At 40.7% G+C, this 14,518-nt stretch overlaps 1 protein-coding gene across 1 annotated transcript; it reads left to right on the forward strand.

Annotated features, from left to right (window-relative positions):
- The first annotated feature begins 329 nt into the window (after window positions 1–329).
- LOC118120127 (zinc finger protein 654) lies at window positions 330–11,694 on the forward strand. The gene is made up of 12 exons (XM_035174842.1): window positions 330–552; window positions 2,790–2,935; window positions 3,466–3,547; window positions 3,670–3,805; window positions 4,333–4,535; window positions 4,732–4,868; window positions 5,122–5,263; window positions 5,641–5,925; window positions 6,030–7,199; window positions 7,625–8,415; window positions 9,117–10,165; window positions 10,282–11,694. The coding sequence occupies exons 1-12, from the start codon at window positions 373–375 to the stop codon at window positions 10,284–10,286; spliced, it is 4,326 nt and encodes a 1,441-aa protein (XP_035030733.1). The 5' UTR covers window positions 330–372; the 3' UTR covers window positions 10,287–11,694.
- The last annotated feature ends 2,824 nt before the right edge of the window (window positions 11,695–14,518 follow it).

Genomic DNA, 14,518 nt, shown 5'->3' on the forward strand with positions numbered 1-14,518 from the left:
TACTAACAGAATATACTAAAATAACGAATAATTCGATATACGGCCCCCTAAGTCCGGGGCGACGAAGTTCAGAGAGTCAGTAGATATTCCTATAGTGAAAACATATCTGTTTACAGCCTAGAACTCTTGTAATTTTGAGTAATTATCAGAAAGTATATTTATCTTTTGGTGTCTATCATTTTTCTTGTATTTTGGTTCTTGCCGTTAGATAGGCAGATAGACAGATAGACAGACAGATAGATAGATAGATAGATAGATAGATAGACAGACAGACAGATAGACAGACAGACAGACAGACACACACACACACACGCTTGTAATGACGGTGTCGGGTTGCCAGGTTGACTGCGTGTTGTTGAGGCTGATAGGAGGATGCAACCACACAAACCTGGCAACTGGGACTATGCGCTGGTAGCAGCAGCCAGTATGGCGGACAGCGAAAGTGATTTGGAAACAGACGGACTTGAATCAGCTCTGGACTCACTGTGTGACAGACACTGCAGCGACGAGTCGACCCTGAACAGCAAAGACTACTGCTCTGAGTTCTGTGAGGTATGTTGGGCTCCATTTGGCTGCGTGGTCTCCCGAGACGGCGTCTGTTTATAGCTAACGCTGCTAGCCTGGCTAGCTAGCATTAGCCGCCAGACTAGCGTTATTAATGCACTTGTGTAGCTAGCGCGAAGTGAGCCGTAGCCCACCGGAAACACAACAGAAAGGCTCAGCAGACTGTACGAAGTTATAAACCTGCTGTAAGTGAGTTCAAGAACCAACTCCTATATTAGTTGTAGATGATATTTGATCATGCACAGCCTTTTAGCAAGTCCGTTGAGCTAAGCTAATTATCGGTGTGTAGTTTATCTGGTTATCATGTTAACTGGTGACATTTGTTTACATTCAGCCTCTCTGAACTCATTTCAGATGTTCGATGTTGATGCAAGTTACACTTTCGTCACATTCATCAAAATCTCGGTCGTCAAAACTCGCGTTAAAAAAACAGTGACAACCCTCAAGACATGTACCTTAACCCCCTGCGACAGGAATGCTAATTTTTAGATAATATGAACTCATAGCAACAAGTTATAAATAAAGCAATGATTTGGGATTCGAACCCATCGTTTTGAGAAAAGCTTGTGCAATGTTATCTATGTCTAAACGTCCATCTCAACTTGTAAACATGATTTGGCCACTTGATACGCTTAAAAGGATCGATGCCTGTCACAGCTCAAACCCTGTCGTAACAAATGCATTGATGTGGCAGCAAAGTTAAAATGCATGTTGAGAATAGCGAGACTGAACAAAAGTATCGCAGACACAATCTGTTTGACATGAAGTACACAATCACTGTGGATCCCGCTCCTGCAACGCACACACTCATCTATCAGAAGATATAAAAGAAGTACATGGTCATTTAATAGTCAGTAAGTGCTCCAGATAAGCTTTATGTTGACCACACACCAGATGCAGTTCAGACAAATAATTTGTGAATACAGATAAACTAGGTGAAGAGCACTTCCATTCTCTGACCGAACCCTGCTCATCATCAGGAACATCCACCACTTCACCTTTAACAAGCTATAAGTGGAGAATACATGAAAGCTTAAATTGGAACTTCAATTTTTCAACCTGCTTTATTCTTATAGTATATGAAGATGAGCTCTGTTTAATTTCCCACCCAGTGTTGCCTGGACAGAGATATATATCCGATCTTTTGTTGCCAAAAGTCCGTCAAATGAAGATTTTACCTCCCTGGTGGATTTGTGTTAGAATTACAAAGTGCACTTCTGCACTTTTTTGTGTGCAGTCGCATCAAGACAGGTGGTAGCAGAATCAAAGCATCTAGTTAGAACAGCTATAAGATAATAATCCAATAGGTATGGAATAAAACTATATTGAAAGTTTATTAAATGAGCCACAATGCACTGTGGAGAAATTGTGCCATATGCAGGACTACAAAGTTTCTCTGACTCCTATGAGCGGTTTATGGACCGGGCTCTACCGCTAGCATTTGTAAACATACCTGAAGCTCACGTCAAGCATCCAATCGGAGAGAGGTCTGAAAGTCTTTTCCATTATAGATGTTGAAGTATTTCTACCTTTTTGGGGAAAAAGAATACCATAGTTTCTACAACATGTTCTCTCTTTGGCATAATGAGATTTTGAGTGTAGCAGAATGATCAAAATGGCTCTTCTGTTCCTTCTGTCTATCCACCTATCCATATATCTGTATGTAATGTTATAAGTATATCCATCCACAGCAGTAACAGGTGTTTTATGTGTTACACGTCTAGAAGAAACATTTCAAGTTTATTATAAGATTTCATTCCTTTCTTCGCCTAGAGCTGTCTCCAGCACTGAAAAGCAACACCAATCTTGACTTTTGATCTGCTCTTTCTATCACTTCATTTCCTCTACTGAAGTCAGCGTGTTAACCAGCTAACCTCAGCCTGATGGGCCCATTTCATCAATTTTGTACACTAAGTCCTTGTAGCATCCAGTCTGCCCTGAAAAAGTATTGCTGCTCAGAGGGTGTATTATAACTTCCTCTTTTGTAAACACAACAATGGAAGAAGCTCTTCTCAAGTGAAAATCATTACTATCCGCTCTGGGCAAGAAAGAGAAAACTTACAAATAGCTCCTTCAAATGCAGGATTCCAAATAATTACTGTAGTGACCAACTGAAGCCAATTTCTTCTAAGTTAAAAAACATGTTTAGTGTTTGGGTGTGATACTATGTAAGATTAACTCTTGTTGTATTTTGTTTTTGTGTTGTTCCATGTTTTGCTTCCCAGCTGGTTGAGGACTACACGGGGCAATGGCAAGTTCCTCTTCCCCAGCTGAAGCTGCTGCGGACAGCACTCAGCAGTTTCACCAAAGCCACTGCTGCCTTCCCCGATGACTGTCAGCACATCTACCATGTCCTCAGTAGCCTGGCCTTGTAAGTAGTTTACTTGGAAACTTTTTGGTGATGACAGATACACAGTTTTTTCAATCTAATTTGATTAACTGGCTTGTAAACTTCAGCATCAAACCAGTTGCTGCCATGTGTTACTGATGTGTCTAGCACGCGATGAATTTAAAAATGAGAAAAACAACTACAAAAAGAAAACAAATATCTCAGGATTAAAAAGAGGTGGCATGCATGTAGAAGAAGTCGACAAATATGTGAACAAGATTCGAGAGCTTGTGACGATGAGGCAGACGCCTGTGTCAATGTGCTGTAAACAAAAAAACATGTGATTTTCACATCAGAAGTTATAGGTTATGTCCTGCCTCCTGCACGCTCTACCCTGACACCCCCCCCTCGCCTCAATGTTTTGAACATTTTCCTGTTGTTGTGAACACATTTGACCCGGACCATCTGCTGCTATATTATTCATATGTGAAATGGAAAATGTCTAGACCCAATTTTCTGGGCATTATCCAAAGTTCATGTCTGAAAACAACTTTTTTCTGTTTGTCTTGCAGGAGCTTCTTTGAACTCATGCTGTTTTTCAGCAAAGAAGAATTTGTGGAAGCGCCTTTAAAAAACATCCTTGATTCCTTTCAGGTGACAAAATTTGCCACAGCAACTGTATTGATTGTATTTTCAGGCTATTATGGACCCAAGGATCTTGACAATCATGCACTTGGTCATTTCAAAAAAGGAAATCTTTTTACCACTGTTTGCAGGAGTGTCACTTTCAGCTGCTAAGGCACAGGAATGGCTACTTTCAGCAAGTGAAGCAGACCATCAAAGCAGGCGGCCCATGGGAGAATCCAGTACTGCAAAGAATCCTGAAGGAGGCAGACTTGCCACCCAAAGAGGGTAAGCTCATAATCACAGCTGATTAAACAGCAAATATGAACACATAGAGCTCTGCCTTGTTATGTATTGCACACCAACCCCAAGAAGTCTTCAGTTATAAACATAACCATCTTAATGGAGAGATACAGGTAGGACAGAGTGGTGAGAGATTAGTAGAGAAAAAGGGAGGGATTGATATAGACGTTCCTGTCTATCATTCAATTATCACTCTCACACTGCATGGCTGTCAGTTTTTGCAAAAATCCAGTTCAATTGAAATTGACTTGACAAAATTGTCATATATTTGATGTTTCATAAGATGTTATTATCAAACCCTTTTCACAAATAAATGTAATTGAAGCTTGATATTTTTCAGTTTAACCATAAACGATTTTACATTGGCGCATATCAGCAAACAAATATAGATCCCACGATGAAAGGCTTGCCGTGGCTGATATTATCGACCAACCGATATATTGATAGGGCTCTACAAATTACCCTAGCCCAATTTGTATCATTTATTCAACATGTCATTCCCTCCCATGCAGTTGATGAATTCTTGAGCTCGGAGTTGCCGGTGTTCTTGGAGCTCCGGGTTCGGTACCTGCAGGCCTGTGAACGTATGCAGGAGGCCATGGGCCTGGCTAAAAGCTGCCTGGAGAATCGTGAGGCTGGAAAGCATCTGTTCTTTCATCAGGCTTACCTGACCTGTCTCTGCAAGGCGTCACTGCACGAACATCTTCACAAGGAGGTGAGAGAAGAAGAGCATAAGATAAGGGGGTTAGCTTAAATTAATGTGTTTGTCCCTTAAGATATCTGAGGCTGAGATGCATGGAATGGATTACACCTGCCGATGATCATTATGAAAAATAAATTCTGTTTCTATGTTAAAATTAATTGTTTTACTAAGTATGTATGCATGTACCTCTACGAATCTTCCTCCTCAGATGGCAGAGATAGACGGCCGAGATGCAGTGGAGATCATCTGCAACACAGAGAGTGTGGAGAAGGATGAGCTCCTTTTGTCACTGTGTAAAGCTTTCCTTACTCAGCATCTTCACAATGGGGACATGTATTACATCTGGTTAGTGTTCGGACAACTACTTCACACAAATATACACTGAAATATCTCCTCAGTTTTTACAGTTGAATGTTACTTTCAGTAAATTCTTTCTTTAATTCTTTAAAATTGCTTATATGTGTGTAAGGGGAGTCTTTGGCAGGATACATACATTGATTTCTTAATTTGGTTCCTTTGTATATCTATGTTTGCTGTTTGATGAAAACATAACTAAACTATATGTTTTTGACTCATCCTCCATGCTGTCTCCCTGCAGGGACCTGGTGTTCATCTGGAGTAGGCTGCACCTTCGGGCCCATCCGTCAAGACAAGGCTTCCTGGCTGAGTGCCTAAAGTTGGCTTCCTCTGCTACCAATGTCAGAGCCATCTTCCCTTTCATCAAACTGCTCACCACAGAGGTTCAACATAACTCCTCCTCGTCATTTTTTCACACATTGTGCTCTAGAAAAACGTTTTTTTGCTATAGATCAGGTTAACGATATATAACATTTTCAAAAGCTTTGAGTGTTCAGGAGCATTGGGATCAATGATAGTGAAATGAAAAATTTCTGAATCAATCAGGACACGTATGTCTTTTAACTTTAACCCAGTAAAGTGAGTGAGCAAAAATAGACAAAAGGTCTGAAGCAGCAATATATTTCTTTAATTCAAATAAAATGTGAACAGTGCAGGTATGCTGTTAAAATGTTTTTTTTTTTAAATTTATGTTTTCACTCTCATTTGATTCTTCTATCCACTATTTTACCTTATTTAAATGACTGTGCCTTTCGAACAGGTGGGAAGTGAAGGGATCCAGGTCTGTGTGGAGCTTTGTGCCAGGGCCCTGCAGCTGTGTGACATGCAGGCCGACTCTGTGACCTGCTCTCTGGTCTGCAAGACCATCGCCTTCCTTCTGCCTCATGACCTGGAGATCTGTCGAGCTTGTGCTCTGCTCGTCTTCTGTCAAGAACGCAGCCTGGAGGCTTACAGAACCGTCTGCCTGCTTTATATGCATCCCGACCAGGAGCCACATCCAAACAACAGCCCTGTCCGGACCAATGTCCGCTTCCATATTCTACAGGTATGAGGGGGTAAAGAGGGGAATATTTTCAACCTCTTTTAATATATTGGCTATATTCGCTTTTTGATCTTTGACTAACATTGTTTCCCATCTTTGTTTTCCAGATGATGAAGGAGCGCTTGTGTTTTGACCCTGAGTTCTGGAACCTCCTGACCATCAGGACCCATTGCATGGAGCTGATAAGTGACAAGGTCATGAAGGCTGCTGTTATGAATGAGATGAAAGAAGAAGAAAGGGAATACAGTGAAGAGCTGTCAACAAATTGTTCAAATGACTCATGTTCTCAAGATCGCAGTTTGTGCAAGTGCACTGAAGCTACAGTTGCGAAGCAAGAACTTCCAGAAAAGCAGATTGTAGACAAACAGGCAGAAAAGTGTGTTCCTCCAACAGATAAAGTTCCCTTGAAGAGGAGAAAATGGAAGAGAAGGCAACGAAGGAGAAAACATTCTGTGTCTGATGATGAAGCAGAGCCTCGTGATGATCCAGAGTTCAAATACAATCTCCAGCCCACCTCTTTGGGCAATAAGCCCATGTATTCACTAAGACGCAGTCACACTGACAAGGAAAACTCTGCTTCCACAAAGTTCCCTCTAAACCGCAAAAGAGAGTATCTGTCTCGATGTGTGAAGAGCCAAATTTTGAAAAGGAAAGGCCAGAAGAAACGATGGCTGCAAGGCCTTCCAAGGCTGGAGCAGGTACAGACTGTGAAAGAGATAAAGGTCAAAGTTAAAGGGAAGAAACGAGGTCGGAAGCCTTTATTCAAATATGAACTCTCTTATCCTGATAATGAAATATTCCTGACAGTAGACGGATCTGGTTTGGACGAGGAAACTGACACAGAGCTGGAAATGCCACATCTGGTGAATGAACTTGAACAAAAAAGCGAAAACCAAGAGACTCATCTTGAGCCGGTAAATGATCTTGAAAAGGAAAATACTGTGGTTGTGCAAGATACTGACGTGGTCTGTGTGAATAGTCTAACTGAACAAATCCAAGAGGAATCTCAAACACGGCTTGGCTCAAAGCTTAGTGAAGGTCCTCCTGGTGAGGCTCAAGCTTCCATCTCTGCCGTCGAAGCTGATCCTGAGCTCGATGGCCCACTCTTAGAGTTACTGGATTGTCCAGTGGATCTGCTGCACAGCTACTCCCTTAACTCCAGAAAGCCTGACAGTGAAAAACTGCAACCTGAAGAATCCTCCGCGCCAGATGGGCTGAATGGTGATGCAGAAGAGGAGCCCCTGTCCCAAATGGAAACAGAAGTCTCTAAACTCAAGGTCAGTTATTTGTTTGTGGTCATAGTTTGTAATTTTTCCCCAAGGAACTTGACAATGCAATACATTCTATTTTGAATGAAATGCCGCAGAGGAATCTGTATGTTTACACACTGAGTACAGTATTTAAAAATGATGCTGTGTCGGCTCTTAAAACAACAAACTCTCCAGACATCTTCGTCGGTGTCTTCAATGTGTTTGTCAACAGGTTTTTTTTATTACCGGGAGATAATTGTTTTCTCTTGGTTTTTTTCTTTTTTAATTTTTCGACTCAATCTTACAGAATTTTCCAGAGTTCATGTCTGAAAACAGCTCATGTGTATCAGTGAAGAAAATGGACAAACAACCTTTATTTGATATTCTCCTGACTTTTTCTGTGTGACTTGTAGCACTGATTTCAGTGGTTTGTGTCCTTGTCTTTTCTCCAGGTGAAAACCAAGAGAACGTGGAGGGACAGAATGCTCCGTACTCAACAATACGCTCATTTGGCACACCACTGCACTCTCTGCCGTAAAGACTATAAAGGCTTGAATGTTATGAGGCATGCTCTCTCACACCTCAAGAGAAGGAAAATCAGATGTATACTCTGTGGAAAACGCTTTAAACAGTTCCCTTTTGCCAAAAAGCATGTTATGGACCACTTTGATGAAATGTGCAAACAAAAACCCCCTGACAAGGAGCCCTGCACCATGGACACTCCAGCTGCTAATGGAGTAGCAGAAAATGTGGAGAATCTGAACCAGCCTCAGAATGAAATTCAGACTCACATTTCTGATGAGGAAATTCCTGAGCGGAAAACTAGCAGCAAAATCAAAGTTTCCAGCCTCAAGAGAGAAGATCGAATCATCAGAAACCTCCGCACCCTCATCAAAAAGACGTCCGTGCTTCACAAAAAGTGCAAGAACCCTAATGCAAATATTTTCAAGCGGGTAGATTTCAAGGATGAGCAGGTCGACATTAAAGACGGCCTGGTGATCGTACGAGAACCGTCTGTGATTGAGAGGGAAGGGCCCGATGAGGGGGAGAAGAAGCCAGCAGAAGAAAATGGCTACGGTGTGGACATCACATATCACCTGTGCCCGTCAGTGTTGTGTGATCGAGTATTTTTGAAGGTCAGCACCACACTGACGAAGCACGCTCTCAAATGCCACATAAAGGAAGAGGACGTGCTGGAGAAGACTTTTATTTGGGCCAAGCACAAGTGTACCCTCTGCCTCAGGTAGGATGTTCAGTATATCAGGCATCACAGACAAACTTATCAGCACTTTAACGTGATTGTTTATGACTGTATCTGCACTACCAGCCTAAAATTGTACCTGGATGTCTTGTACATTAATGCAAACATAGTCTTCATTCCTGGCATTGCTGGCCATTAATACAGAGTCATCATTCTAAAGCTGGTACCTAAATCCAGAAATTGATTAGGTTATTAATCAATATTAAAACACTATCCCTCTTTCACTATTTCTTACTCATGCCAACACACAGACACATCTGTAAACTGGGTTAAAACAACATTACTTGGTCTTCGTGAAGAAAGAGTTTAGGAATGAGATCTGATCACAAGTTGTCGCAGGAGACCGATTTCAAGATGGATTTTATCGTCCGGTGTGAACAGTTGAGCTTGAAGCTGTCTGCTTGTGATCAGATCTCTCAGGATTGATGTTAATACCAGGTCTGAACAATGGGCCAATGATAAGTTAGTAGTTCATAAACAATACTTGTTAACCATCTTGATATGCTAAGTTATAGAACAGTCTCTAAAAAATTTTACTCCCTAGGTGCTGATTTTACAAAAACCTGGATCTTTAAATTTCACCATTGTTTTATACGTTGTTTTGATTCTCCAGTCTGCTGCTAATTGTTCTTTACTGCACACAGTGTGTTTTAGAAGATGTTGACTTTGCTTTCCTTCAACAGGCAGTTGCAGTTTCTCCAGAATTATAAAGACCACATGAAATTCCATGATAGTCCTCTGCAACACTTCTGCTACCATCTAGAGTGTGACCAGCGTTTCTTGACGCAGCAAGAACTGAAGGACCACGTGAACACCCACAAGCCCTTCAGACCCCAGTGTCCCTTCACAGACTGTGAGAAGCTCTTCTCGAGCCTTCAAGGCCTCTACGATCACGAATGGAGACACTACATCCCAGCTCCTCAAAGAGAGGAGTTGGAGTTAAAGGCCGACAGAAAGATAAAGCAAAATTCGGAAGCTCCGTGGAAGCAGAGGGTGAAGGTCGAGGAGTTGTGGCTGCAGAATAAAAAGGGACAGAGGGAAAGTCCTATCCCAGATCACGTCGAGGCCTCGCATGTTGAGGATCTCAGAGAAATGAGCCAAACCGAGAAGCAGGATTGTGAAGCAAATCTTTCAAACAGCAGTGAAGACCTGTCGAAATCAGATGATCTTACAGAGAAACCAGTCAGTCATGATGACAGCGAAGCCACTATCAATGGATTTGAGGATGTGGCAAGTTCCCATGCTGGAAGTAATTCAACCACTCCACCTAAGAAAGTTCGAAAAAGAACGATAGTCCAGTTGGACCCTCTGAATGTCCGAGACCTTGAGGATTTGTCCACTTTGGTTGAGGGAGTCCAGCAGAAGCTGGGAGAGCCGCACATCACCGAGCACAAGACCTTCAGACCCGAGGATCCGTCCTACGCCACGTTCGTCAAAGCCCCCTTCATCCGGCCGCCGCCCTCCACCTACCTGGATGAATCTGTGCTCTCCATGCGCAAGAGGAGGGCCACCGAGGAGGTTGGTCAGAGGAAAAATGTCTACTGGAGCAATAAGAAGAAGAAGGAGCCCGAGCTCAAGAAGGAGCAGAAGGTGGACAACACGGCCCCTGAGCAGAAGATCAGACAACGCTGTGACAAATGTTTGTCCTCCTTTGGCAGCTTAGAAGAACTAAAGAAACACCAAGCACTCAACACCTGCTCTTCACTGTTTGGCTTCGATTCTGACGATGAAAGTAAGTTCACTTGAATCACTAATTCGGAAATATATGAAGTCATTATGATGTGAATAAGTCTAACTCCTTTGGATCATTGGTTAATTGTCTTTCCCATGTTTTGTTCTTATTTTTAGGTTAGTGCTTGAAGAGGAGCTGAAGCTGGAATGACCATTATACTCCGTCACCTGGCTCAGGGCAAACCTTGAACATAGATCAACACTGGAACCTTTTCTTAACACTCAGATACAGATAACACTCAGATTATTGCATTCATGGACACCTGTGTGTCAACAAAGGCAGGATATGTGCCAAAATGGTTATTTGGAGGATTTTATTTATTCATAAATAACATTTATAAAATATTTGGAGGATTATATTTATTCATAAATCTTCTTAAGCAATAAGTGAATCCGTGTTAAATATTCCTTTTCGGTCAAATCAGTGATAAATCAATAATTTCCTTCAATATTTTATCACATTTGAAAACAAAATGGGACTTTTTCTTCTCGTCGTATCTAAAAGTTATTCTGGAAAATGTGTGATAACTAGGAAACCAAATACAGCCCAGGACAGCCTCCCGAGAGTAAAAGTACACAATAGTATCTATAACATAACTTCACCCTGATCAGTATTTATTTTTAGACCACAGAATGACAGTGTTGTAATGACAAAACCTTTCTGGACCTAACACACCGCTGTTAAGTTCGTATGGTATGGATTTTACCTGCAGCGCATCACGATCAGTGTTTTCAGCTTCATGAAACATTCTGAAGTTGTGGTAATTAATGAAAAGTTGAGCAGCACGGTGTGTATGTTGCTCTCTCTGTTATGAATGTACAGTCTTCCAGATGAATCATGTGCCGCTCTGAGTTCTTTGTAGAGAGGTCGTATGAAAAAACATCCAATTATACACGACGATAACTGTGGACATGTGTTGGTCGTGTTCTTTTTCCACGTCTCTAAATTACAAGATTTTATTTTACTTTTCAATAAATCCTCCAAACCTTTGTCAAATAACTTTTAAAACTGAAAGAGGACGTGTTTCCAGTGCGTGTGAGCTGCTGCTTGTTTGTAACAAGGCTCAACAGTGTTTACCTTTTGTTAACTGGACTTCTGGTGATGGCATGTCAACATTGATCAAAATGTCTGAAACCATGTAAATCAGCCTTCGTACTGTCACAATAATTCTCTGTACAGCATAGGAGTTATTCATAATTCTATTAGTGCCAATACTGAATCAGTGTTAGACTGTAGGCGAAGATTGAACATTGAACCAGTGACACCAGTTTGCTTTGAATTTCAAAGATCATGTATTTCATCCTGTTGAATATCTGAGACCGGTCCTCAGTTGTGTATATACTTATGAGAAGGTTGATCTGTTTGATAACTTTTTAACGTAATGTTTTTATGGGACTGTGCACTTAAACCTGCTTATTTATATGTAAAAATGTGAATAGATTGGATTTGTACAGGTAATGACTCCTCATCTATTTTTCATAAAGAAAAGGTGATTAAATTTGTTTGAATAAACAAACGGTGAATCTAAAGTCTGTTGTTGTTGATCATAGTTCATATCAAGGTTTAGAACGTTTTGGTTTCTCATTATTAATGTTCATGAGTCAGTTTCGTGTAGTTCATATTTAACATGCAACTAGAATAGCACTCAGCAGAGCGCATACCTCTGATAAGGCTCAACAGTCAAACAAGCTGCAACAAATTACACTCAGAGATATTAGTTCCATAAATGTGCCTGATATTTTCATTAAGATCCACAAATTATTCCCTGGAAAATTGCAAAAAATTTCAGAAAATACCCAATCTCACAATATTAGAGAAAATGAAAAAAAATAACTGGATCCACCGCTTTGTCCGGATTGACGTCAAAATTTAAAGAGTTCTTTCTTGGTCCCATCTTTACAACAAGTTTAATGGAAATCCATTCAGTAATAGTAGTAGTAGAATCAGCCCTATAGGCAAAAAGGGACCTGGGGGCCCTACGCTATCACCAGTTACTACCTTGTCTGTGTGGTAACTGGGGATGGAGTTTATCTGCCTGTCAATTCCTGCAGGGTGTGTGAAGACGACTGGAGGAAACACGTCAACAAAACACAATGGCAAAAAAAAGAAAGGACGGCATCAAATTAGATAACACAACAACAAACCACAATGGCAAAAAAGAAAAGGCGGCAGTGAATTTTAAAACCCAACAACAAATGAGAAAAGACACATTTATAGCATTAATATGCCATTTAGAGCAAATACAATGTGTCACATGCCAGTAGGAGAATGTACCATATGGTATACACACTATTTAACGCATATACAGTACAGTATCTGGTATTTAGATACTATACAGTATCTGGCAGATGAGACAAATTAAACCCCTGAGTACAGCAAATATTCTTTAAGGTCGTGGGAAATTGCCTCGTCTAATACCTGGTGCTTTCAGTGATGTTCCCTGGGGAGTGTACTAATAGTTCTGCTGCAGCAGTTGTCCGTGTGCTGTGGACTTCATTACAAATGTTGGTTCAGTGAATGTAGCACCTCACAAGTCTGTGTGTACATGTACATGGACACTCTGCTATTGTAAGCCGATATATGTTGTGAAAACATTTGACAAAAACTGGACAGAATACTGTTGGTAATAGCGGCTGGTTCTCACTTGCAAACCTCTGAGTTATTCCTTAGCGGTGGTTTCTCTGCAGTGTTTTCCAGGCCATAGTGAAAGAAGAGTTTATATAATTATCCCAGCCTCACCTGAGTGCAGCTCCTCACTGACAGACAGGTAAAAGCACAGCAGCAACCGTGTGTTTCAGACTGAGCGTTTGGCTGTCTGCACCTGCTCCACTACAGCGGTGTGCTAGAGTGGAACTGGAAATTCGTACTATTACTGGTGATAATAGGTTGGGATACAAGTTGCATCCTTCATCCCTGGTTTTCAGAACAGACATACAACACGATTCTCACAGCAGCAAGTTCGATAACCCACAGAAAGAAGAAACTTTATGTGTCACTACCTAAACTAACTAACTAACTGAAAGACTCACTAAAGTGTGGATACATAGAAAGTGTATTTCACAAATAGGTTAGCATGAATTAAGGTCTTTAGCTTTTCATTAAACAGCCCATAAGACCGAGATGACTCGCACGTCCCATTTTTTAAGTTATTATATAGTCTGGAATTTATGTTATATAAAATGCTATGTATATAACGTGTATCATTATTATTGTTATATTTATAATTATTATTATATAAAAAGATTTGTGAATCTCAAGAGTGGTGGAGTTTATAACAACCAGCTCGAAAGTCTGCAGTCTCTCTGCCGGCCACAAGGGGGTGCCATTATATCAGAATATGGTAGCTATCCTGTCCAGTCCCACTAAACAGCAGAATGCTTGCACACTGAAATATGATGTTGCAGTATATCATATCAACTGTCCCTTACAAATATAGAGATAATCAGAGAGTTGTCATTTGTGTTATTCCTTCAACTCTCTCCATACACACGGCAACTTTACTAACGTCACCAACCATATCATCACTCAGAAAATCAGTATTAAAAACAGGGGGACGTCATTTAGCTGAGGACTGTTTATTATTGATGGTTGAGACAGAGCGAGACAAAGAAAGAAACAGCATACAAATACTGGTCATACAATCAGAGATGCATGTAAATATATGACACACACACACACACACACACACACACACACACACACACACACACACACACACACACACTGTGTATTATCTCCCTGGTATACAGTACACCCTCTCACTTGACTCATCCACAATGTTTTTACATCAACACATCGTGTGCCCTCTTGGAGGCAGTAAAGAAATAGTAGTTCTATTCCAAGTGCTTGAGTGGGAGTAATGTAATGAGGATTTCTCCACCATTGGTTCCCACAATCATTAACCAAATGTTGGCTATGGCGTAGGGGTGCGATGGTTTGCCTAATGGATACAAGACAAATTAATCAATAATACTTAAACAAAAAATAAATGAAAGCTTTGTGCAAAAATATCAATTAAGGTGGCAGAGTTTTATGTAAGCTGTAACTCTATGTTTTAAAATATCTCCCAAAGTTATCAGTTCGGGGCGAAATATCTTTTATATTCTTCCCCAAGGTTTTTTTTTTCATAGTGTTAAAGTGTAAAGTGTTAGTTAATTACTGATTTGGTCCCAGATCATAAAACATTTTCTTCACATTTAAGGCATTCTTATATATGAATCTATAAAAATGATTTTACTAGCGAGGACCACGCCTCAGCAATATATGATTTAAAGGTTTGAAATTGATATATTGGATGTTGAGGAGAAATGAATGGAGGAGGAATGAAAGGGTTGGCGTGAAGAAGCGTCTCAT

Source organism: Hippoglossus stenolepis, chromosome 13 (genome assembly GCF_022539355.2).
Source record: "Hippoglossus stenolepis isolate QCI-W04-F060 chromosome 13, HSTE1.2, whole genome shotgun sequence".
Lineage (NCBI taxonomy): Eukaryota > Metazoa > Chordata > Actinopteri > Pleuronectiformes > Pleuronectidae > Hippoglossus > Hippoglossus stenolepis.

What these genes read in the sequence shown, in the direction of transcription:
- LOC118120127 (XM_035174842.1), top strand. Translation starts at nt 373, where the DNA reads ATGCAACCACACAAACCTGGCAACTGGGACTATGCGCTGGTAGCAGCA. An exon ending in TCAAACTGCTCACCACAGAG is followed by an intron (nt 5,264 to 5,640) that starts GTTCAACATAAC and finishes CCTTTCGAACAG; the next exon opens with GTGGGAAGTGAAGGGATCCA. An exon ending in AAGTGTACCCTCTGCCTCAG is followed by an intron (nt 8,416 to 9,116) that starts GTAGGATGTTCA and finishes TTCCTTCAACAG; the next exon opens with GCAGTTGCAGTTTCTCCAGA.